The sequence below is a fragment of the Mus musculus genome, chromosome 13, assembly GCF_000001635.26.
Source record: "Mus musculus strain C57BL/6J chromosome 13, GRCm38.p6 C57BL/6J".
Taxonomy (NCBI): Eukaryota; Metazoa; Chordata; class Mammalia; order Rodentia; family Muridae; genus Mus; species Mus musculus.
The window spans coordinates 17,233,141-17,259,809 of NC_000079.6; the positions used below are offsets into that span (position 1 = coordinate 17,233,141).

The 26,669-nt window shown below is 37.8% G+C and overlaps 1 protein-coding gene across 2 annotated transcripts in view; it reads right to left on the bottom strand.

The window, feature by feature from the left end:
- The window catches only part of Sugct (succinyl-CoA glutarate-CoA transferase), an 837,324-nt gene that overhangs the window by 375,669 nt on the left and 434,986 nt on the right, over nucleotides 1-26,669 (bottom strand). For both annotated transcript variants that reach the window (NM_138654.3, XM_011244290.3), the window contains exon 12: nucleotides 19,351-19,453. In NM_138654.3, the coding sequence (NP_619595.3) occupies nucleotides 19,351-19,453 (103 nt within the window). The remainder of the gene's footprint in view (nucleotides 1-19,350; nucleotides 19,454-26,669) is intronic.

Sequence of the window (26,669 nt, forward strand, 5' to 3'; positions counted from 1 at the left end):
ACAGGTGTGAAATATACACATTTTTTTCAGTGTTGGAAAGAAAAAGTAAACTTGGCATTTGATCATGAATCACTATTCTTCATTGTGAACACTGAGTTATACTTGTATGTTTCTCACTTATGTGGATTTTCTGGATTATCTAACCAGGTCTTTAGTCTTTTGTCTATTTTTTTTTTTTTTTGAGTTTTTACTAATTTCTGTCATCACTAAGGTCTTGCTGCTTCTGACCAACACCTTTCCAAGATCTTTGTTGCAAGAGCATTCTCCTGTTCTGCTATCTCCCTTCCTATCATTCCCACTAGTACAGTGCATGTCCTTACTTCTGTTTATCAAGTTTGTCAATTTTTTTTGTGCCAGTGTTTATCACTTTGTGTAGCCTTTCTTTTTCTCAAAATCTGTTTCTTATTAATAGTATCAGCTTAAAATAATTTTACAATTATTCTAACTGTCCTTCAACTGATGGATGGATAATAAAACTGTGGTGCCTATACATCATGGAATAAGATCCAGCTGTCAAGAAAAATAAAACCATGAACTCAGAGGGTAAACAGATAGAGCTAGGGAAGATCATGCTAACTCAGACTCAGAACGACAAGTATCACATCTCCAACAGCAGATGAGAAGCTCCCTTTCCAGTTATTGATCAGAAAAATCCAAGATATTCTAAACACTCATGATGTCTCAACAATATGTCTGCTAAATAAGACCTGCCCAGAGATGACAACAATCTGTGTACTAACATGGAAGGATATAGGAAGGGGAAATTTCATGAAACCTCAAGCCTAGACAAAGGACTTGAGGCAATTAGGAATGCAGAGATTGTAAGTATCAGTCTCTCCAGGGAAGGGAACAGCTATTGGTTTTCCAACACCAGGTGGCCAGCCCTGAAATCATACTCATATAGGTTTCAGATAGACTGGATTTTTAAAAAATTTATATATTTAATAATATACATTTTAGTATCATATATTATTACAGTACTTTTTAAAAGAGGCTATGAATCTGAGAAACAGCAAGGGGAAACATAATAGAGGGTGAAGGGAGGAAAGGGAAGGAGACAATTATGTAATTATATTTTAATTTCAAAATAGAAGAAAAGAAAACATAAAAAGTTTATTTCAATTTAAAGCAAATCCTAAGGCTTTTATTCCTTATTAGGCCTAAACCATGACCAATAAATATACTGCTCATTTCTTTGAGTAAAATCAATCTCTCTTTGTCTCCGTGCTATTTTATTTCTATACCCTAACAAATCTGTGAAATATATTTTTTATTTTCCTTCCCTTCATGTTCCATAATTTATTCCTCCATTGTCTACTAGGACAATGTCTTAGTTATTGTGGTATCACTATACAAATATACATATATACAAATATACATATATGTACATATAGACATATATGCCTTCATTAAGATCATTATTGCTACATTGAAATACCATGCTAAAAGCAAATATTGGGGAAGAAATGGTTTATTTGTATTACCCTTGCACATTGTAGTCCACACTGAAGAACTTAGCAGAAGAACTAAAAATGGGCAGGAACCTGGAGACATGGGCTGATGTAGAGGCCATGAAGGAGTACTGCTTACTGTCTTACTCATAATGGTTTGTTCAGCCTACCTTCTTATAGAACCCAGGACAACCAGCCAAAGGATGGCACCACCGGGAATGGACTGGACCCTCCCCCATAAATCACTAATTAAGAACATGATCTACAGACTGCTCTATAGGCAAATCTGTTTTTTTTTTCTATAGGCAAATCTTTTTTTTTTATTACGTATTTTCCTCAATGACATTTCCAATGCTATCCCAAAAGTCCCCCATACCCTCCCCCCAACTTCCCTACCCACCCATTCTCATTTTTTTTGGCCCTGGTGTTCCCCTGTACTGGGTCATATAAAGTTTGTGTGTCCGATGGGCCTCTCTTTCCAGTGATGGCCGACTAGGCCATCTTTTGATACATATGTAGCTAGAGACATGAGATCCGGGGTACTGGTTAGTTCATAATGTTGTTGCACCTACAGGGTTGCAGATCTCTTTAGCTCCTTGGATATTTTCTCTAGCTCCTCCATTGGGGGCCCTATGATCCATCCAATAGCTGACTGTGAGCATCCACTTATGTGTTTGCTAGGCCCCTGCCTAGTTTCACAAGAGACAGCTATATCTGGGTCCTTTCAGCAAAATCTTGCTAGTGTATGCAGTGGTGTCAGCATTTGGAAGCTAATTATGGGGTGGATCCCTAGATAAGGCAGTCTCTAGATGGTCCATCCTTTCCTCACAGCTCCAAACTTTGTCTCTGTAACTCCTTCCATGGATATTTTGTTCCCAATTCTAAGAAGGGGCACATCTTAATGAGGCATTTTCTTGAGGTTTCCTCCTCTCAGATGACTTTAGCTTGTGTCAAGTTGTCATAACACTCTCTGGCACAATATACTAACACATGTGTCCTTCTAGTGGCTTGCATATTTTACATACAACTTTTAGACCTATATAATATTTATTATTTCTCTTAATTTCATTACATTTGCTTGTTTGTTATAAGTGTATACATGTGCAAATGCAAGCCCTGGCACATGTAAAAACATCAAAGAAAAACTCGAGGGACTCAATTCTTTCAATCCATCTTATGAGTCATGGGGATTTAATTTTGTCATCAGATTTGATAACAAGTACCTTTTACCTAATGAACTATTTCACCAGGCAAATGTTTGCTATTCTTGTCCATTTATTTGTCCAGGTAGCCCAGACAAAAACTTCATAAGCAAGTTGAAAGATATCCACCGAGGCTTTCATTGCAATGATAGTAGAGTTATAACTGATCTAGGAGTATTGTCTCCTCAGCTGTGAGTGACCATGTCTTTACATTCTTTGCAAGCTTTCTTCTGGCTTTCAAGCAAGTGTTACAACTTCCTCAACCAGCTTTCCAGTTTACTTTTGCTCTCCCTCAAAGCAGTCAGCAGCAGGAAGGAAGGCCCCAAATCTAACAATGTATCAGAAGACTGAGTTGATCAGTTATTATCTACTCACGTTGCAACAAAAGTCATTTAAGCAAAAGCTTTTCCTTTTGAACTATAAAAGAGTTGAAGTTCACTTGAAAATAAACACTCAAAAGGAAGTGAGGAAATACAGATACATTGCTATTAAATAGAGCTTTCACATAAGGAAATGCTTAAGACTTAAACTTTTAATTGATTTGGGAGTTACTAATAAAAACTAAAGTAATTACAATCTACAAGCCATGCAAAACTGGGAATAAATCCTAGATAATTCTTCAAACATATATATGGATGCCACCTACATTACAGCCAGCCACTTGTGGCTCCTAGGCACTTAAAGTGAGACTGGCTTGCTATTCCTGCAAGGATAAAATGCACAATTGGGTCCAAAGACTATGAATACTTAAATACCTCAATGAAAATATTTCAGTGTTATTTATACTTATTAGCATGCTCTTCATTCTGGGTCTCAAAATATATACTGAAAATACTAATTAATCTTTCCTTATTTTCAGCATGTACCCACCAAAACCCAGACTGTCTCTGGATGGGAAGATAAAAATCTGCAAAAGTCAATGAGAATGTAGTGAATGAAAGTCTACTCTGAAATAGTGTGAGAATACTCATAAAATGTAGTTTTTATAATTGGAACTCAGAAATTAGATGCATGCTGTGCACACTCACCAGGAAGAGACAGAGTGTCAAGGAGAAACAGAGGAAATCACTTTACAAGACACCTAAAAAACTCAGGTCCTCAGATCTTGGATATGTTAAATTTACTAAATAGTAAAGTCTGAAGCCCTATACTGTCATCTTCCTAATCACTGAGGGAAAACATCAATGACAATGTGATTAACAACGTACAAGGAGCATTTAAAGGGATGAGAATTCTTTGGCAAATTTCATGATAGAGACATTTTGTACCTCTTTGTTATATTTTAAACTAGTGATAAATCACTAAATTGGAAACCTCACAGTGGCTTCTGTGTGTCATCTCTGGCGATTCAGATACTCAACATTTATTTAATTACAATGCTTCTATGGCACAGACCACTTTCTACAGGAAGCAATCTGCAACCTCCTGCTTGACATTGTATCCTCTTTATTTGATGTCCTTCACTGTTCCTTACCATAGCAAGCCACCCATTCCTATTTGCCTAGATGAATGATGAGTCTCTGTGATTTCCTGTGGGCCTATAGCATGATTTTTAGACTTGTTTAAGGGATCAGTCACATGGCATCCAAGGCACTCCAGTAGCTATCTATGCACAAATCAGTATGATGGACCAAACAAGCTAATGTCTTGTTAGAATGTATCAAAACATCTTTGCTATGAAAATAATATTATTTGAACATTTTACTAAGGTTTTTTTTCCCAAATTGCAACACAAAAATATTAATCTTGAGATTCTTCTATTCAAAAAATACAATTAGATGTTATTTCTTACATTCAATATATTAGAAGAAAACAAATTCTAATTTTGGTTATTTGCCTAAATTTGAAATGTATCATTTCTTCAGAAGTTGGGTATATTGTGCCTAACTACCATAAATCCAATAACATATAAAATTCTTACAAATCACAAAACAAATAATATTTGCAAATTATATTTTTCATCTCATCCTTGTCTGCTAGGAACTATTTCCAGACAAACTATTTTACTCAGAACTTCATCAACAGTTTTCTTGTTATAAAAATTACAGTTTATAGATAGAGGCTATGCATTTCCCTACAGTATTAGACAATGATATGAGCCCTATATAACTCCCAGAAGCCCCAGCAAATTCACTAATTACATCATTGAAAGATAATGTGTGGCCGGAACACCTGGGGGAGCCATCTTGTTTCCTGGATCCCACCAAGACTAGTCTGCACAGGTGAGAGTGTGGACTACAGAAGCTAACAGCTTCTGTGACAGGCCCTGTTACAGAAGCAAGTCCGAACACCAGATATCTGTGCACCTTCCCTGCAAGAGGAGAGCTTGCCTGCAGAGAATGCTCAACCACTGAAACTCATGAGAAAGCTAGTCTTCCAGGTCTGTTGATAAAAGCTAACAATCCAGAGAGGAAAAAGCTGCAACCATAGACAACTGTAACAACTAACTCCAGAGATTACCAGATGGCAAAAGGCAAACATAAGATTCTTACGAACAGAAACCAAGACCACTCATTATCATCAGAACCCAGCATTCCCAACTCAGCCAGTCCTGGGCACCCCAACACACCTGAAAAGGGAGACGTGGATTTAAAAGCATATCTCATGATGATGGTAGAGGACATGGTTATGGAGGTAACCAACCACTTTATGGAAGGGTTTCAGATTAAGCATCGGAAACCTGGTAAAATATCATAAGTGGGGAAATATGACCCCTAGATGGAAGATACTGGTTGATTTAATAAATGGACATGTTGACAAACTAGTTTCTTAATATTTATAGTTTATACATCATTTATGCTAATCCCAACCTTAATCAAGAAATTTCTTTTTGATTGGTAGTATTTAATAAAGAGACTCATGATTGGTCAAAAAAAAAAAAAAAAGAAGGACTTTAATAACTCACTTAAAGAAATACAGGAGAACACTGCTAAAGAGTTACAAGTCCTTAAAGGAAAACAGGAAAACACAACCAAACAGGTAGAAGTCCTTAAAAAAAACAAGAAAACACATCCAAACAGCTGATGGAAATGAATAAACCATACGAGACCTAAAAATGGAAGTAGACACAATAAAGAAAACCCAAAGTGAGGCAAAGCTGGAGATAGAAACACTAGGAAAGAGATCTGGAACCATAGATGTGAGCATCAGCAACAGAATACAAGAAATGGAAGAGAGAATCTCAGGTGCAGAAGATTCCATAGAGAACATCTGCACAACATTCAAAGAAAATGCAAAATGCAAAAAGATCCTAACTTAAAACATCCAGGAAATCCAGGAAAAAATGAGAAGACCAAACCTACGGATAATAGGAGTAGATGAGAATGAAGATTTTCAACTTAAAGGGTCAGCAAATATCTTCGACAAAATTATAGAAGAAAACATCCCAAACATAAAGAAAGAGATGCCCATGATCATACAAGAAGCACACAGAACTCCAAATAGACTGGACCAGAAAAGAAATTCCTCCCGACACATAATAATCAGAACAACAAATGCACTAAATAAAGAGAGATTATTAAAAGCAGTAAGGGGAAAAGGTCAAGTAACATATAAAGGCAGGCCTATCAGACTACACCAGATTTTTCACAAGAGACTATTAAAGCCAGAAGATCCTGAACAGATGTTATACAGACACTAAGAGAACAAAAATGCTAGCCCAGGCTACTATACCCAGACAAACTTTCAATTACCATAGATGGAGAAACCAAAGTATTCCACGACAAACCAAATTCACACATTATCTTTCCACAAATCCAGCCCTTCAAAGGATATTAACAGAAAAAAACCAATACAAGGACAGAAAACACATCCTAGAAAAAGCAAGAAAGTAGTTCTTCAACAAACCTAAACGAAGATAGCTACAAGAACAGAATGCCAAATTTAACAACAAGAATAACAGGAAGCAGCAATTACCTTTCCTTAATATCTCTTAATATCAATGGGCTCTACTCCCCAATAAAAAGAAATAGACTAACAGACTGGCTACACAAACAGGACCCAACTTTCTGCTGCTTACAGGAAACTCATCTCAGGGAAAAAGACAGACACTACCTCAAAATGAAAGGCAGGAAAACCATTTTCCAAGCAAATGGTCTGAAGAAACAAGCTGAAGTAGCCATTTTAATATCGAATAAAATCGACTTCAAAAGTTATCAAAAAAGACAAGGAGGGATACTTCATACTCATCAAAGGTAAAATCTTCCAAGAGGAACTCTCAATTCTGAATATCTATGCTCCAAATGCAAGGGCAACCACATTCATTAAAGAAACTTTAGTAAAGCTCAAAGCACATATTGCACCTCACACAATAATAGTGGGTGACTTCAATGCACCACTTTCATCAATGGACAGATTGTGGAAACAGAAACTAAACAGGGAGACAGTAAAACTAACAGAAGTGATGAAACAAATGGTCTTAACAGATATCTACAAAACATTTTATCCTAAAACAAAACGATATACCTTCTTCTCAGCACCACATAGTACCTTCTCCAAAATTGACCATATAATTGGTCACAAAACAGGCCTCAACAGATACAAAAATATTGAAAATTTCCCATGCATCCTATCAGACCACCATGGACTAAGGCTGATCTTCAATAACAACATAAATAATGTAAAGCCAACATTCACGTGGGAAATGAATAACACTCTTCTCAATGATATCTTGGTCAAGGAAGGAATAAAGAAAGAAATTAAGGACTTTTTGGAGTTTACTTAAAATGAAGCCACACCATACTCAAACTTATGGGACACAATGAAAGCATTTCTAAGAGGAAAACTCATAGCTCTGAGTGCCTCCAAAAAGAAACTAGAGAAAGCACACATTAGCAGCTTGACAACATACCTAAAAGCTCTAGAACAAAAGGAAGCAAATTCACCCAAGAGGAGTAGACAGCAGGAAATAATCAAACTCAGGGGTTAAATCAACCAAGTGGAAACAAGAAGAACTATTCAAAGAATCAACCAAATGAGGAGCTGGTTCTTTGAGAAAATCAACAAGATAGATAAATCCTTAGCCAGACTCACTAGAGGGCACAGGGAAAGCATCCTAATTAACAAAATCAGAAATGAAAAGGGAGACATAACAACAGATCCTGAAGAAATCCAAAACACCATCAGATCCTTCTACAAAAGGCTATACTCAACAAAACTGGAAAACCTTGATGAAATGGACAAATTTCTAGACAGATATCAGGTACCAAAGTAAAATCAGGATCAGGTTAATGATCTAAACAGTCCTATATTGCCTAAAGGAATAGAAGCAGTCATTAATAGTCTCCCAACCAGAAAAAGCCCAGGACCAGACAGGTTTAGTGCAGAGTTCTATCAGACCTTCAAAGAAGATCTAATTCCAGTTCTTCACAAACTATTCCACAAAATAGAAGCAGAAGTTACTCTAACCGATTCATTCTATGAAGCCACAATAACTCTGATACCTAAACCACATAAAGACCCAACAAAGATAGAGTACTTCAGACCAATTTCCTTTATGTATATAGATACAAAAATACTCAATAAAATTCTCGCTAACTTAATCCAAGAACACATCAAAACAGTCATCCATCCTGACCAAGTAGGTTTCATTCCAGGGATGCAGGGATGGTTTAATATAAGGAAATCCATCAACATAAACCACTATAAAAACAAACTCAAAGACAAAAACAATATGATCATCTCGTTAGATGCAGAGAAAGCATTTAACAAAATCCAACACCCATTCATGATAAAAGTCTTGGAAAGATCAGAAATTCAAGTCTCATACCTTAACATGATAAAAGCAATCAACAGCAAACCAGTAGCCAACATCAAAATAAATGGTGAGAAGCTGGAAGCAATCCCACTAAAATCAGGGACTAGACAAGACTGCCCACTTTCTCCCTACCTATTCAACATTGTACTTGAATTCCTAGCCAGAGCAATTAGACAACAAAAGAAGATAAACGGGATACAAATTGGAAAGGAAGAAGTTAAAATATCACCATTTGCAGATGATATGATATGAGTGACCCTAAAAATTCTACCAGAGAACTCCTAAATCTGATAAACAGCTTCAATGAAGTAGCTGGATATAAAATTAACTCAAACAAGTCAATGGCCTTTCTCTACACAAAGGATAAACAGGCTGAGAAAGAAATTAGGGAAATAACACCCTCTTTTTAAAAATTCTTTTTATTAGGTATTTTCCTCATTTATATTTCCAATGCTATCCCAAACGTCCCCCCATACCGTCCCTAATAGTCACTAATAATATGAAATTCCTTGGCTTGACTCTAGCTAAGGAAGTGAAAGATCTGTATGATAAGAACCTCAAGTCTCTGAAGAAAGAAATTAAAGAAGATCTCAGAAGATGGAAAGATCTCCCATGCTCATGGATTGGCAGAATCAGTATAGTAAAAAGGGCTATCTTGCCAAAAGCTATCTACAGATTCAATGCAATCTCCATCAAAATTCCAACTCAATTCTTCAACGAATTGGTAAGAATAATCTGCAAATTCATCTGGAATAACAAAAAACCTAGGATAGCAAAAGCTCTTCTCAAGGATAAAAGAACCTCTAGTGGATTCATGATGCCTGACCTAAAGCTGTACTAAAGAGCAATTGTGATAAAAACTGCATGGTACTGGTATAGCAACAGACAAGTAGACCAATGGAATAGAATTGAAGACCCAGAAATGAACCCACACACCTATGGTCACTTGATCTTTGACAAGGGAGCTAAAACCATCAAGTGTAAAAAAGATAACATTTTCAAAAAACAATGCTGGCACAACTGGCGTTTATCATGTAGAAGAATGCAAATTGATCCATACCTATCTCCTTGTACTAAGGTCAAATCTAACTGGATCAAAGAACTCCACATAAAACCAGAGACGGTGTAACTTATAAAGGAGAAAGTGGGTTAAAGCCTTGAAGATATGGGCATAGGGGAAAAAAAATCTTGAATAGAACAGCAATAGCTTGCGCTGTAAGATCGAGAATTGCCAAATGGGACCTCATGAAACTGCAAAGCTTCTGCAAGGCAAAAGACACTGTCAATAAGACAAAAAGACCACCAACAGATTGGGAAAGGAGCTTTACCTATCCTAAATCAGATAGGGGACTAATATCCAATATGTATAAAGAACTCAAGAAGGTACACTCCAGAAAATCAAATAACCCCATTAAAAAATGGGGCTCAGAGCTAAACAAAGAATTCTCACCTGAGGAATACCAAATGGCTGAGAAGCACCTGAAAAAATGTTCAACATCCTTAATCATCAGGGAAATGCAAATCAAAACAACCCTGAGATTCCACCTCACACCAGTCAGAATGGCTAAGATCAAAAATTCAGGTGACAGCAGATGCTGGCGTGGATGTGGAGAAAGAGGAACACTCCTCCATTGTTGGTGGGATTGCAAGCTTGTACAACCACTCTGGAAATCAGTCTGGCGGTTCCTCAGAAAATTGGACATAGTACTACCGGAGGATCCCGCATTACCTCTCCTGGTAATATTTCCAGAAGATATTCCAACTGGTAAGAAGGACACATGCTCCACTATGTTCATAGCAGCCTTATTTACAATAGCCAGAAGCTGGAAAGAACCTGGATGTCCCTCAACAGAGGAATGGATACAGAAAATGTGGTACATTTACACAATGGAGTACTACTCTGCTATTAAAAAGAATGAATTTATGAAATTCCTAGGCAAATGGATGGACCTGGAGGGCATCATCCTGACTGAGGTAACCCAATCACAAAAGAACTCACATGATATATACTCACTGATAAGTGGATATTAGGCAGAACCTTAGACTATCCAAGATATAAGATACAATTTGCAAAACATGTGAAACTCAAGAAGAAAGAAGACCAAAGAGTGGACACTTTGCCCCTTCTTAGAATTGGGAAGAAAACACCCATGGAAGGAGTTACAGAGACAAAGTTTGGAGCTGTGAGGAAAGGATGGACCATCTAGAGACTGCCATATCCAGGGATCCATCCCATAATCAGCTTCCAAATGCTGACATGATTGCATACACTAGCAAGATTTTGCTGAAAGGACCCTGATATAGCTGTCTCTTGTGAGGCTATGCCGGGGCCTAGCAAACACATAAGTGGATGCTCACAGTCAGCTATTGGATGGATCACAGGGCCCCAATGGAGGAGCTAAAGAAAGTACCCATGGAGCTAAAGGTGGAACAACAATATGAACTAACTAGTACTCCCCGGATCTCATGTCTCTAGCTGCATATGTATCAGAAGATGGCCTAGTAGGGCATCAGTGGAAAGTGAGGCCCATTGGTCTTGCAACTTTATATGCCTCAGGAGAGGGGAATACCAGGGCCAAGATGTGGGAATGGGTGGGTAGGGGAGTCGGGGGGGGGTATGGAGGACTTTTGGGATAGCATTGGAAATGTAAATGAAGAAAATACCTAATAAAACAAAAAACAAAACTACAACAACAACAAAAGAAACTGTACTAGTGATATTACTGTATTGTTGAAATATACCTCAGACAACACTGGAATGATCCACAGGGGTGTGTGTGTGTGTGTGTGTGTGTGTGTGTGTGTGTGTGTGTGTGTGTGTTTGTGGAAAAAAAGAAAGATAATGTGTAGCATCATTGTTAAGTGAATGAGTGCGTGTGCGTGTGTGTGTGTGTGTGTGTGTGTGTGTGTGTGTGTCTGTCTGTCTGTCTGTCTGTCCATCTGTCTGTTGGTCTGTCTGCAAAAGATAGCCATGGACTTTGCAGTTCTACTGATGCTTACTATATGAATATCAAAGGCCTTTTTTCTCAGATGCTCAGAAATGTTGCCAAATTGTGCTGAAACAAAATCACTTAAGAGAATGTAAGCTAGCCTTGAAATTAATAAAACCACTAGCTTCACAGGCTTTCACAAATAATGGGATGAAAACAACAGTTTTCAGCCATCAAGTATTTCAGTACTTCACTTTGTTTCCATGATACATTTGTCCCATATGAAATAGTTACAAAAGGAGTTGTAATGGCCTTTTGGGACAAGAATAAGATTCCTGTAGGAAATGTTAAAACTAATTTTGATGGGATGCAAAGTTAGAGACGGCTGTTAAGAAATGGCACATCGCCATAGGGTGGGGTTTTGTTTTGGTTCCTGTTAATGCTGCAGGTGTTTGGCTCCAGTTAAAATCAGGGCCAGCTGTGATATTTCAATAATTCTGATGTTTCCCTCATAATATTTCTCAGAAGTGATGCTTCCTGGTGATGTCTTACACCTGACATATTCAACTTGTGTGGTACAAATGGAAAATTATGGTAAATCATACCCATTTGTGACACCCTTTGCCCTTCTTCCCCTCCATCAGGTCATAACATCAAGGACAAAGAACAGCATAAAACATGGGTCCTCTAATCATTCACAGTTGAGAATAAGATGACAATATTGACCAGATACAGTCTTCTGGGAAGTCCTGAGACAGCCTGGAGTGCTCCTTGATGCTCATTGTAGATAACGGTGCTTTAAAATGTTCTCTGTGGTAGGATCCATACCTTGTGTTGCAGGAATTTGAATAGTTTCTATTAAAAGCTCATTTTCTTTTAAGTTTGTTTGAGTTGGAAACCCTCAAACCACAGTGTGTCTCATGCACATGTTCCCAAGGGTATATTCATAGGACCATGCTGAGGTCATCTAGTAAGCTGTTGAAACGTTTTAAGAATTCCTTTAATGTACTGCACAATCTTGGTCTGATTAATAAAAAAGATATTTTAAGAAAGCACTTGGGAAAGAAGCTATTAAAATCTACATGTAGATAATCTATATTATACTTTGTAATGCATTGAGCTTCCCTCAGATAATTTGTCGTTGGGGGAGGAAAACAATAAAACTATCACTTCAAGAGTTTTGCATGAAAACATCTCAGAACAATTGGTACATTTAGGCAAAACCCCTGAGGTATTTGTGATTAACAGCAGCTATTCACAGGGGCCACTTGAATCATTCAAAGATCAGATCATTTAAGCAGAGGAGTAAAACGTAGACAATCTTCTATCTAGCCAATAAAAAGCATATATGTTGCTTTCAGTTGAGATGAAGTCAAGTCTTCTTTTATAAAAGAGAATATAAAATCGTTGGGTTAGAAATAGTTCTTTTTTAAAACCATAAAGTAAAATTTCATTTTCTACCAAGTACTTCCAACCACAGGTGGAAGGTAAGTGGCACACAAAACTCTTTTTTTTTTTTAATTCTTTGAATTTCCAGTCTCCCTTTCCCACCTCCATAGTTGGACATAGCCTTTTTCACCTCATCAGGGACTTCCTTCCTGTGCGTTGTTCCAGGCCTTGTGCATCGCCCAACGTGATTTCTAATTGAGCAAGCAGCTGTGCTGGCACAGGATACATGGGGCATAGGGCCACAGAATCAGTGGCCCTTCCCACATCTGAAAGAAAGTGGCCAGTTTCTTATACCTAGGGCCAAGAAACTCTGTAATTCATAAGAGGGAAAAAATAGGAGGATACTTCAAACAGAAATCATACTTCAAAAAAAATATTTCCTATGGAGAATTAAAAAATGATAGAGGATTGCCAATCAGATGAGGCAGGGCTGAGCACTTTTGCCAAAGAGTTTGTGAACACATTTTTATAAAAAGATAGGAAAGCATGACTTTAGTGAATTATCTTTATGGCTAGAATGGATGTGACTCTGTTCATAAACATAGGTAAAGCAGATGTATCTGTAACAATAAAGTCTAAACGGCACCATCTCAAATACTTTTCTGGTGCTGTGGTAAGGCAACATGACCAACACAACTTGTAGAATAGAGAGTTTATTTGTTGGTTACAGTTTCAGAGAATGGGGAGCATGGCATCAGGGAGGCAAGCATAGCTCAGAGCAGTAGCTAACAGCTTACATCTTGATTTATAAGCATGAGGTAGAGAGACCCAGCTGATAATGGATGTGTGTGTTCAAATCTCAAAGCCACTCCCAGCAACAGACCTGCTCCAATAAGGCCACAACCATAATCCTTCCCCAACAGTTCCACCAACTGGGAACAAGCTTTCAAGCAAATGAATCTATAGGGACCATTCTCACTCAAACCACCACAGGTACCATTATAATGAAAGCTGCGATTACACCGAGTTACTGTCTAGCCTAACCTATACTCCTCTCTGCTGCATCTCATCTAATGCTGCCAATAGAGAGATAAAACTCTATTTTAATATTTGACATTGAGAAAAATGTTTACTTTAGAATGTTAATAAATGTAGCAAATCTGACACTTGCCCACTATTTTACACTCAGTTCCTGAAGTCATCAAAATCAGTACTACTAATCCTAAAAATAAGGTTGGTCAGTTCATTTTCAGAGGCACAAAGGAACCACTTTAAACTTTAGGAAACCTGTACTCCCCAAAGTAAGCTAAATTTTCATTTGATGATTCATGAATCTACAAATATTATAACATGCCTGCTATATCATTCAATTTTAATTTGTTTTTCAGAAATACAAAGAAATAAATTTATACTAAATCCCTAGCATTTGATACCTATTAAATACAATAAGGCAACTGAATAAGTGAAAAACTCTTTTAAATGGTAATTTATGTTTTTATATTTTTAGCTTTTGAGATACCACAACAGTACTGAAACTTGTATGTAGTCCAAGGAGGCCTTGAACTCATGACATTCTACCTGACTCAACCTCCAGAGTGCTAGGAGTGAGCCAACAGGGTGGCTGACTGGATAATTTTACACATCACATTTAGTGGGTATTTTAATGTATCTCATACACTTTTTATCTCTGATTTTTCCCAACATTGTATAAGATTCCCCAAATTCAAAATTTGGAGAGGACAAATACTTCAAGTACAAGGGGAAGAAGACAGTTCATCTCTTGCATAGACCAAACTAGAACATTTGAAAATTTAACAGTCATCTTTGATTATTTCTGTAATGTTTAGAGCATACTTCTTCCTAGTGTTTACAAAAATCTAGAGAAGTTGCAAATATATATTTCATATTTAAATTGCAAAGAAAGATTTGATTGTGAATAAAGAAGACAACTTTTTCCTTCTAAAGTTCAATTATCAATTTCAATCAGAGTATAATTAAATATTTATGATGATAGAACTACAATTAGACTACTTTTGGTGGGCAAGAGGGCCGTTTGTAAAGTCTTTCAAGGTGATATAAGATGATATGTGACAAATAATAATCTTCTCCATTGATAAATAGCATACTAACTAATAAATGCCATAGACTAAAAACAAAAAATTTGCATTCCACAACAATTACTTTGCAATGACAATTATTATACATCATTCATAAAAGTAACTTTTACTTGTCATGATTAAGTGAGAATACAAGGTTCAATTAGTTATGAAAGTATGAATGAACTTATATTAACTCATAAGACCATCACTTGAACAACTGTGTGATAGTAGGTAGAATTTTAAAAAATAAAAATAAAACCTAAAACTAGAAAATATTGTAAAATTAATGTTGCAGAAATTTACATTTGCTTTGGCAACTTTGTTTCTGGTAAGATATTCATTGAACAACAAAAATGTTGATGAATAAATTCTCTAGAAAAATATACCCTAAGTTCATATAAACTGGAAGTTCTACACATCTTACAACACCACCATAAAGTGCTAGTTGAAGACATAAAGTGAGCAAACCAGCATCGTGGTTCACAGGCAGGTGTGCACATAGCCACCTCTCTCCAAGAGTCAGCAGGCATGATTCCCTGATATTTTGGGATCCCTGACTGCTTACTCACACTAGACACCCCATACCCACTTAATATCAAACTCAAGGTTTGTTTAAACTCAAGGTTGGTTTAATATATGAAAATCTTAACAAAATCCACTATATAAACAAACTCAAAGAAAAAAAATCACATGATTATCTCCTTAGATGCAGAAAAAGCATTTGATGAAATACAATACTCCTTCATGTTAAAAGTATTGAAGGGAATCAGGAATTCAAGGACCATACCTAAACATAATAAAAGCGATTTACTGCAAACCAACAGCTAATATCAAATTAAATGGAGACATACTTGAAGCAATTCCACTGAAATTGGGGACAAGACAAGGATGGCCACTCTCCCCATATCTATTCAATATAGTACTCAAAGTATTAGCTAGAACAATAAGACAACAAAAAGAGATCAAGGGGATGCAAATTGGTAAAGAAGAAATAAAGGTATCACTATCTGCAGATGATATGATAGTATACATAAGAGACCCCCAAAATTCTACCAGAGAATATCTCCAGCTGATACACAACCTCAGCAAAGTGTCAGATATAAAATTAACTCAAATAAATCAGTAGCCTTCCTTTATACAAATGATAAACAGGCCGAGAAAGAAATAAAGGAAACAACTCCCTTCACAATAGCCACAAATAATTTAAATACCTTGGGGTAACTCTAACCAAACAATTAAAGACCTGTATGACAATAACTTCGAGTCTCTCAAGAAAGAAATTGAAGAAGATCTCAGAAAATGAAGAGATCTCCTATGCTCATGGATTGGCAGAATTAACATAGTAAAAATGGCCATCCTACCAAAGGCAATCTGTAGATTCAATGTAATCCCCATCAAAATCCCAACACAGTTCTTCAAAGACATGGAAATAGCAATTCTGAAATTCATCTGGAAAGGCAAAAAACCCAGAACAGTGAAAACAATTCTTAAGTATAAAAGAATGGCCAGGGGAATCACCATCCTTGACCTCAAGCTTTACTACAGAGCAATAGTGATCAAAACAAAACAAAACAACAACAACCACAACAAACTCCATGGTATTGGTACAGAGACACACTTACAGTCACCTGATCTTTGGCAAAGACTCCAAAAATATACAATGGAAAAAAGAAAGCATCTTCAACAAATGGTGCCTGTCTAACTGGCTGTCTCTATGTAGAAGAATGAAAATAGACCCACATTTGTCACCTTGCACAAAACTCAATTCCAAGTGGATCAAGGACCTCAACATAAAACCAAATATGCTGAATCAAATAGAAGAGAAAGTAGGGAAGGGCCTTGAACTCATTGGCACAGGGGGAAAGTTCCTTAAATGAACTCCAATGGCTCATACTATAAGATCAAGAATTGATAAATGGGGCCTCATGAAACTAGAATGCTTCTGTAAGTCAAAAAAACATTCAATAATACAAATTGGCAACCTACAGGTTGGGAAAATATCTTCACTAACCCCACATCCAATAAAGGGCTAATATCCAAAATATATAAAGAACTCAAGAAGTTAGTAACAACAACAACAACAAAAAAAAACCAATCCAATCAAAAATGGGGTATATAACTAAACTGAGAATGCACAACAGAGGAATCTTGAATGGCTGAGAAGCACCTAAAGAAATGTTCAAATTCCTTAGTGATCAGAGTAATGCAAATCAAAACGACCCTGAGATTCCACCTTACACAAATCAGTGACTAATATCAAATGCTCAGGTGACAATACATATTGGAGAGGATATAGAGAAAGAGGAATACTTCTCCATTGGTGGTGGGATTGCAAACTGGTACAACCACTCTGGAAATCAATCTGGAGGTTTTCATAGAAAATTGGAAATAGATCTACCTAAAGACCCAGCTACAGCACTCTTGGGGATATACTCAAAAGATGCCCCACCATGCCACAGGAGCACATGTTCCATTATGTTCATAGTGGCCTTATTTGTGATAGTCAGAAGCTGGAAACAACCCAGACGTCCCACAACAAAAGAATGGATACAGGAAATGTGGTTCATTTACACAATGGAATACTACTCAGCTATTAAGAATGAGGACATCCTGAGTTTTGCAGGTAAATGGATGGAACTAGCAAATATCATCCTGAGTGAGATAACACAGACCTCAAAAGACATGCATAGTATGTACTCACTAATATGTGGATATTAGTCAAGGTGTTGTGGAGTTCAGAATACCCAAGATACAATCCACAGAACTCAAAAAGTTCAACAAGCTGAAGTGCCCAAGTGAGGATGCCTCAGTTCCACTTGGGAGAGAGAAGAAAGCTATTAGAAGTGGGGAGGGAGGGAAAGAACTGGAAGAGAAAGTGGATGGGGGGAATTATGGGGGACAGGGGAACATGATCTGGTATTGGGTGAGGGAAAAGGACTGAAGCCCTGAGGGCCAGCAGAAAGAATGGAAATAGGCAACCTCAGAAGAAAGGAGGTTGGGGGGACCCTCCATTATGCACCAGAGACCTGGGAGGTGAGAGACTCAGGACTCAAAATGAGGGACCTTAAATGAAATGCCTGACAGAAGGGAGAGGGAACTTATAGAGCTCACCTCCAGTAGGAAGACAGGACATTGAGTGAGCGGTGGGGTTGCCATCTCATAGTCACAACTCTGAACCATAATTGTTACTGTCTGAAAGAATTATGGGGATGGAAATGAAGAGGAGCCTGAGGAAAAGAAGGTCCAGCAACAGGCCCAAAGTAAGAACCAGCTCTAGGGGAGGTGGCAAGACCTGACACCATTACTGAGACTATGGAGCACTCACAAAAAGGGACCTATCATGACTGCCCTCCAAAAGACCTAACAAGTAGCTGAAAGAATCAGATGTATATACCTGCACCCAATCAATGGACAGAAGCAGCTGACCCCTGTTGTTGAGTTAGGGAAAGCTGAATAGAAGCTGAAGAGAAGGGCGATCCTGTAGGAGGTCAAGCAGTCTCAATCAGGACCCCCGAGATATCTCAAACATTGAACCACCAAACAGGCAGCATACATCAGCTGATAGGAGGCCCCCAACACAAATACAGTAAAGGACTGCCAGGTCTGTGTTCATTCCGAGATGATGCACCTAACCCTCAAGAGACTGGAGTCCCCAGGGAGTTTAGAGGTCAGGTGGGGTGAGGGGTAGGGACATTCACATGAAGACACGTGGGCAGGTAGGAGGTATATGGGATATGGAACAGTGAAAGGGTGGGTGGGGGAATAATAAAATATGGGATATAAAAAATAATAAAAATGAAAGAAAACATAAAAATTCCTAAATTTATTTTTTACTCTAGTAAGTACTGTGGTTTCTAAACTAAATGCATTCACATTTGCTTTTAAGTGAACATTTATACTAAATAAAGGCACTGATGTTAAAGAGATTGATTTTCCAACATTTTTCTCCTTTAGGAAAGTATGTGTTATTCAAGAGAATTCATTCAAATTTAAAAACTTCTACTATATATAGATAAATAACTCAAAAAATGATATCACATAATTTTGTAAATGTTAGAAATTGTTAAGATACCTAAGTCTTAATAAAATCCTTACAGATAAAAAATAAAGTTCCCTTATATTTTGAAGATTTACATGACTCTGAATGAACCAAGTATGACTTAATATGTTTTAATATGATCTGAGAAGATAGTAACTGTGAAACGTCATCTTTATTTCTATCAGTGGTTATCTCTGAGTTCTGGCCCCTGGCTATATTTCTCTTTTTCAGAAAATAAAAGCACATGACTCTGAACATTTTATGTATCTTAAGCATGCTCGATTTTATGGACTTGTAAGTATGACTGTAGACAGCTAGTTGGTTCTAAATTGTGATTATATGTTAGACAGACAAACAATTTTAATCCAATAGTAAAATATTACATCATGTGACTTAGGCCTAAAGATCAACAGTTATTGTCCCTTTATGTAAGACAATAAGGATTTTTTTAAAAATAGCAGCTAGAAAATTCAAAAAGTACAAACCTGGGCTTCTGAAAACACATCCTTCAGGCTGTTGATTGGTCCATATGGGATCCCACTTCCTTCAAAGAGACAAAGCCACTTGGCAGTCACTTCTTCTGCAAACCTAGGTGCAGACAAACAGGATGTTTTACAATCTAAAGAAGGTGACACATGTTCTTCTCTTCTGTGGAATCCATGCTTCCTCAGTTTTCCTCACTGTGAGTGTTTAGAGAAAAGCATCCATAGAATGTGACTCGAGTAGTCCTGATAGGGTCAGAGCAGACACCCAGGCTAGCAGAGTGCTTCCTCCTAGCTCTAGCCTATGTATTCTCTAACAACGTATCCCTGGAAAGAAGACATTTGGGTAAAGTGAACCAAATAATAAGTGCTTTTGAGAGATCTGATGCAACCTCTAATGATGATGACTGAAGTTTTGTGGGCCCTTCTGCCTCTTCCTCCAATTTTGCTATTGACTTTTGGCAGAAAAGGTTGAAACCCTTGGGATGATGAAGAAATTTGATTGTGACCCACGCTATCACTTATTTTGCCTTATCCCATTTTCAGTTAAAAATAGTTTTTTAGAATGGCTGAGATTGGCTACTTTAGTCAAAGGACAATGGAATAATGAGTTGCTGAATTTGTCACTGAAGTCAACCCAGGCCATTGCTAATCTTTCCTCCATACATGTCAATGTTGTAGACCTGAATTCCTCCTTTGTAGGTAAAATTTGGAATAACATTAAGAAGCTCTTTGATCCAGCTTGGATTGTTACTTATGTCCTAATTAATGGTTGGGGGTGGTTTTAGGTTTCCTTCTCCTGATCCAGTGCCTGTGGAACATATAGTGTAGACAACGGGTGTTTCATCAGAAGGTCATTAATATCATGATGGCCCTCAGAGATCAATTTCTGAACACAGACCAAGTACAGCTGAATGTATGGCTTACTCAGTTGAAACATGAGACTCAATAATATGTGGACAGGATCAGCAGTTGGTGACTGGATAGTCAATGATGGGTAAGAGCCCACAAGGATGGGCCAGCCTAAGACAGGCACAATTGGCCTAGTTCTGCCCTGACCTGCATAGCAGGAGTTGCCACATCAGCTATTTTTGCTACCACAGAATTGATGAAATTTCCCCACCTGAGTTGGGAGTTCTGCTTTTGGCCTGATAAGAGAGACCTGTGCTGAGAAATGCAAACCTATGCTATTAGCCGCTGGCATGAGGTGGCTTATATCATCAGTCACATCTAGGGGTTGGACTTACGGTTTTGTCTTTATAAGTCTGCTGCTTTACAGCAGTTGGGCCTTGATCAGAAAAAAAAAAAATGACAGAGGGGAGTGAAAGTCCAACCAAAAAGCTCCTGTGGAACCTCATAAACATTGCAAATTTATTTGAGAATTAGTTTGTCTCAAATATTTAATTCTTGAATTGTGTCAAATCCAGGAAGTACTATTCTGAAACAGACAGCACCATTTATGTTATAGAAAGGTTATCTTTTCCAGTATAACACTACCTTGGAGTAGCCATGAAACCTGATGTAGTTACTAATAAACTTTTTATAGTCTCCAACTGTCTATAGCCATCACAAATCAAAGTATTCTTTACAGAGTTCTCACAAAGTGCTTCATGATTTAACTTCTCTACCTGCAAGGCCCATGATACTCATTGTTTTGCCTTTACTAATCTTTGGTTAGTTTTTTTTTCTTGTATTATTTTGATGATCCAAGTGTTCCTTGCTGTCACTTACTCAGATGTATTACCTAGAGAAATGGTCTCCAAAGACCTATGTGTTGAAACTTTGGTTGTAGCCTGTGGCATTTATTGGGAGCAGTGAAGCATTAAAAGGGGGTATATCTACTGAGAGGGGGGAGGGAGAATTTTAGTACCCCAGCCCAGTCCTGCCTCTTTCTTGTTCCTAGCCTCCATGAACTGAACACCTTTCTGCTCCACAACCATAGTATATTGCCTTGCTGTTAGCCTAAATGTGACATAACCAATCAACCATGCACCAAAAGGTCTGAAATCATGAATTAAGGTACAAAATTTTTTTGGGTATTTTAACATGGACTCACTAAGCTGGGCAACAAGTTCATTTTCATGAGTTTTATATCTCTGGGAGAAACATTAGACTCTCATTTTGAGACTTAACCTTTCTCATACCCATTTCCATTTCTAGTTCTCAACACAGAAGCACTGCCATCTTAATAAGAATTTCCATTTGCCATCCCCTTGCTAAACTGCATCCATTTAAACCTGGTACTTCTTCCTTTTGGTCATTTGTTACAGTGTGTATAATTGTTCTGGGGCAGAACCCCTCCCATGATAACTTTTATTTGTATATTACTATATCACAGCCCTGATCTTTGTGGCTTCACATTGGACAGTGGCAACATTTGAGTTAAGACCTATTGCCTCAGGGCTGAGGAGATAGCTCTTGGGTTAAGATGTTTATTGCTCTTGCAGAGGACCCATGTTGAATAATTTATAGCCTCCTGTAATCCCAGGTCCAGGAGATCCCACAACCTGTTCCAGTCTTTACATATGCCTAAATTCATATAATCAAAATCACATGTGCACACATGTACACATACACACACACAAACATATACACAATTATAAATAGATAGATAGATAGATAGATAGATGAGTAATAGATAGATAGATAGATAGATAGATAGATAGATAGATAGATGAATAGATAGGTAGATACATAGATAGAGAGATAGATGGATTATATATATATGTATACATAAATTAAAAGTAAAATAAAGTTTAAAGACTTATATTGCCTCTACTACGCTCTTAGTCCATTCAGGAGACTATCAACACATGAATGAACAAAGAAAATATGATAAATATCTCATATAAAACTCATAGGTATTTATATTTTTCATAAAATTCATATATATATGTTTTAGTCTATTATAAAAATGAAATCATAGTATTTTCATGCAAATGGATGCTATTGAAGACCATCATACTAAGCAATAAAAGCTAAATTGAAAAAGACAAATATTGCCTTTTTTGATTGCACACATACATACATACACACACAAAGTAAAAGGGAGCTATAAGAAAAGGAATGTGTGTAGTGGGAACCAGAAGAAAGGAGATGGTATAGAGGTAAATATGATCAAAGTACAAAATATACAGGAGTAAAATTTCTTAATAAAACCTATCACTACATATAATGAATATACATTAATAAATTTTATTTTAAAAGAAGAAAAAAACATACTATCTCGAATCTCCTTCTAATATATCAGTAAAATTAAATCAAATTTCTTTATCTTCTTCTCAAGGCCTACAACCTGCTCTCACAGAAAAGCACACATTCCTGATTGGCTACCATATCCTCAAAACTATTCTGGACACTTGCAGGTTCCCAGAGACTGAACCACTAACCATTGCCTATGCCTCCCCTCCCCACAACCCCATACATATACCAGATGTGCAGCTTGGTTCCATGTGGGTTCCACAACAACAGGAACAGGGGCTGTCCCTGAATCTATTTCCTGCATGTGGGTCCTGCTCCTCAAATGAGGCTGCCTTGTCTGGCCTTGGTGGGAGGGGATATACTTACCTAGCCCTGCAGTGACTTGATGTGTCAGGGTGAGTTGGTATGGGGTGGTCTTGTACTTATCAGAGGATATGGGAAGGAGAGGGGGAGAGAGAGGGAAAGGTAGAGAAGGAAGGTGCTATGTGAGGAGAGGAGTGGGAGGTGGAGGAGCTGCACTCAAGATGTAAAATGAATAAATAAATTATTAATGGAAAAACTGAATAAATGTTTGAGATACTCTGAAACTTTAAGTGACGATTTAAATGATCAGATGATAGAGATGAAAGATAGAAGACATGTATTCCATTTATAAGAATGGTTTACAATATACAAGAAAAGATAAATAAACTCTTGTGGAATAGATAGATAGATAGATAGATAGATAGATAGATAGATAGATGATAGACAGTGTTTGAACACTTGAATATTCTACAACAAAAATCCTAGTCTAGATCCAAAAGCTATGCATTAGCCACCACTTGTCCCCTGCTTGGTTCCTAGCCACACAGCTCAGTGAGTGACATGCTGCTGAGCTCCAGGCCCAGAGGCCTTATGAGACAGCTGGAGACTAGCAAGCATCTCAGAACTACATCCATGTTTGTGTACCTGGCACCAGACAAAATAATCTGCCTCTATTATTTCTAGTCCTCATAACATCATGAAGAGTATTATAGTTCTCACAGTTGAGGAAACTGCAGTGTAGAGAGCTCAGCTGGACCATGGTATGGATTACAAGTCTCAAAGCTCTCAGTTTATGAGCTTTAAAAGATTTGTGCTTGGGGTTTTGTAAGTTTGTTTTTTGGTTTTCTGACCTCAATTTGTAGGATGAAATTTAATGATAACCTAAACTCTAGCATGTAGCTACACCCTTAAGCTATTGCAATAAAACTACTGTATATCTTTAAGGTTTCAAAGGAAAATGGAGCCACTCTCTACTGAAGGAATTGTCTGGACCTTGCCATTTCTGTCTTCTTTCCAGATGGCTGATTATGGACCCTGGAGCTGTGGAATGTCATGTCTCTGCAGCAGCAATCGTAAACTGATTCATTTGCTTGCGTTTTGAAGATTAAAACATGGAAGCTTTAGTCTATTATAAAAATTCAAATTGGCATTGTAGGGCAGGGTTCGTCTTGAAGCCATACCTGGAAGATCAGCAATCACTGATCACTGATTTACTGAGATATAAGGCTGATTTTAATCCTAACACCTTCCAGGTCCGAGTTGCAGTTAACTGTTTACCCTCTGCATTCCAAGTTGTCCATGTTTTAGGAAAAGTAAAATAGCTATAAATTGCTTACGGTAGGGCATGATAAGTAACCAACATTTGTTTGGCAGCAGTCCCCCTTTTAATAAAATATGCGTAACAAATACTCCCATAACTGGAGATCTCTGTAGGAATGCGAGCAGCCTACTCTGTTACTACTTATCTGTCAGGATTTTATGGTCACAAAACTTTAAGTTTCTGGGACTTATAAAAAATATTTTTAACTTTATTTTTGTTGTTGTTACCATTTGTTTGTGCCTTTTCCTATAAAGCATCATTGTACTAAGGTCTCTAGAGATTTAGCGATGACTGGATTCAGGAATTGCACTTGTTCCTCATTATGCTTGGATCTCCACCATAGGGAAGGATGAGGCAGAGAGTCAAGCTGAGCAGGAAGCAATAAATCAGGCTTTTAACAGGCCAACAACTAAGACACTTAGAAACTATTTAAAGAGGTACCAACAAACACTGTTCATGGAGAGGCTAAAGAGGTTAAAGGTTTCTCTTTCATCTCAACTAAAGAGTTGAGTGCAAGGACAAAGCCTTAGCTCTTAATGAGAGTGTGCATGCTGACCTTATGTAGTCATAGTTGGATGAAGCCTGCACATCTTCCCCAGAACTTTATTAGTGATCACAGTGTGTGGAGCCCACATTGAATCCATAGCTAGATGAGGTCCATGCACCTCTATTCACAGAAATGTTGTCTTCCCTTATTGCCTGACAGGATATTTAAGGAACTCAAAAAGAATCTTTCCATTTTTTTTCCAGAGCTTTCATAATAAAGGGCAGAGTCTCTGTGAACCTGTAAGAGCACCAGCCCTGCTATGCATAGAAAATTCGTTCCTTTAAACAGGTGTGCATTATCTCTGCCTGTTAGACTCTGTTTGCCTTTCTTCTGCATAGATCCCTGAGCCTAAAAGGAAAGGGTTTTGATAAGGACACCCAGTTTAGTGCTGAGTTTTGCAAAATCTCTCATTCTCTGCACACTGTCCCCTTGTGGGTCTCTGTGCTAACGGCTATCTGCAGCAAGAGGAAGCTTCTCTGATGAGGGTTGAGTGATAGCAATATGTGATTAGGAGTTAGATCTCTCTATAAGATCTACACAAGTTAAAGCCAGACAAACATTCCAGTATAAAGGGGAAGGGTGGGCACAAATTCCCACCCCTAGCCAAGAAACTAGTTGCAGTTGATACTTGTTGGGATAGAGAAAAAGCAGTTTTCTTCAATGGAGTGAATACTTGGCCAACAAAAAATCTTACTTCACACCTCTGCCCATTTTGTTTGGTTTTAATTTTAATTTTCGCTTTGGAGTTGTTGTTATTCATGTTGTTTGAGGAAGAGAGAATGGACATGAAGTTTGGTGAATAGAGTTAGGGTTTTATCCAGGAGTATTTGTATGAGGGGAGAATATGATCAAAACATACTCTGTGAAATGCCTTAAATATTTTGTAAAAAGAGTAGAATCTGTGACACAAATATAAAATGATGGACCTGTGGTTTTTTTAATGTAGTAGCAGTGGGTGTCTGTGGAGGAGTGAAGAGGTTCATTCTCTCCTTTTAAGTGAGTTACAAGGTCCAGACTTAGATCGTTAGGTTTATGCTACTAAAACAGAACTTACACTGTCAAGCTGGCAGCGCAGGTGGTTTATGTGCTGAGCCATCTCATCAGTCCTATGTCACTCACACAGGACAGAAAATATTTTACCAATATGTACTAAGTTATCTGACAATGTATAAGAAAAATGAACATGAGGCTATTAAAAGTTAATAAGTGTCAAAAATGTTACATAGGAAAGACATTCTTCTCCCTCTTCTCCATTCTGGTCTCCCTGGTCTTGCTACTGCCTTCTTTAGGACCCCCTCCTCTCAGCCTGTCTCTTTTCCTTTGGCAGACCCCTGCCTGCTACCCCTGCCTACCAAAAACCCTATAGCAACTGAGTAGCCAAGACCCAGGTGGACTAACCTATGTTCTCCCTTCTTCCTCCATTACGGTTCCCCTGTAAGGATGTAACACTATTATCTATGATAGATAATACTCTCATACTTCTCCCACCCTTTGCAACTCATGGTACCCCAGCTCTGCCTCCTACAAGGACCTTGTCGCAACTATATGAGGTAGTCCTAGCTTTGTTCTCCTTCCTCTTCTGTCCAGTTGTCCACATCACATCTAACTTCCAGTTCATGACTGAATCCCACATCCTGTGCCTAGCTCCAATCAAGTAAAATCCCTGAACCAATGTTTACCTGCACCCTGCCTCCAACATCCATACATAGCAATAGTTGCACACTGTCTGTACAATTCTGTCTGATCAGTCTTGCTACACTTTACTTCAAGCTCTAGGCTTGGCTCTTAACCAATAAACCAGTCCTGATTGATCAGCTCTCCTGACGCTTACCTACTCCTACCACATCAAATATCCAGGCCTACCCTTGAGAGCATACCATATACTGAGGTGTAGTTTTGTAAGTTTGCTGAACTCTAGCTCACATGCACCCTCTGAGTGTCCAGACATAT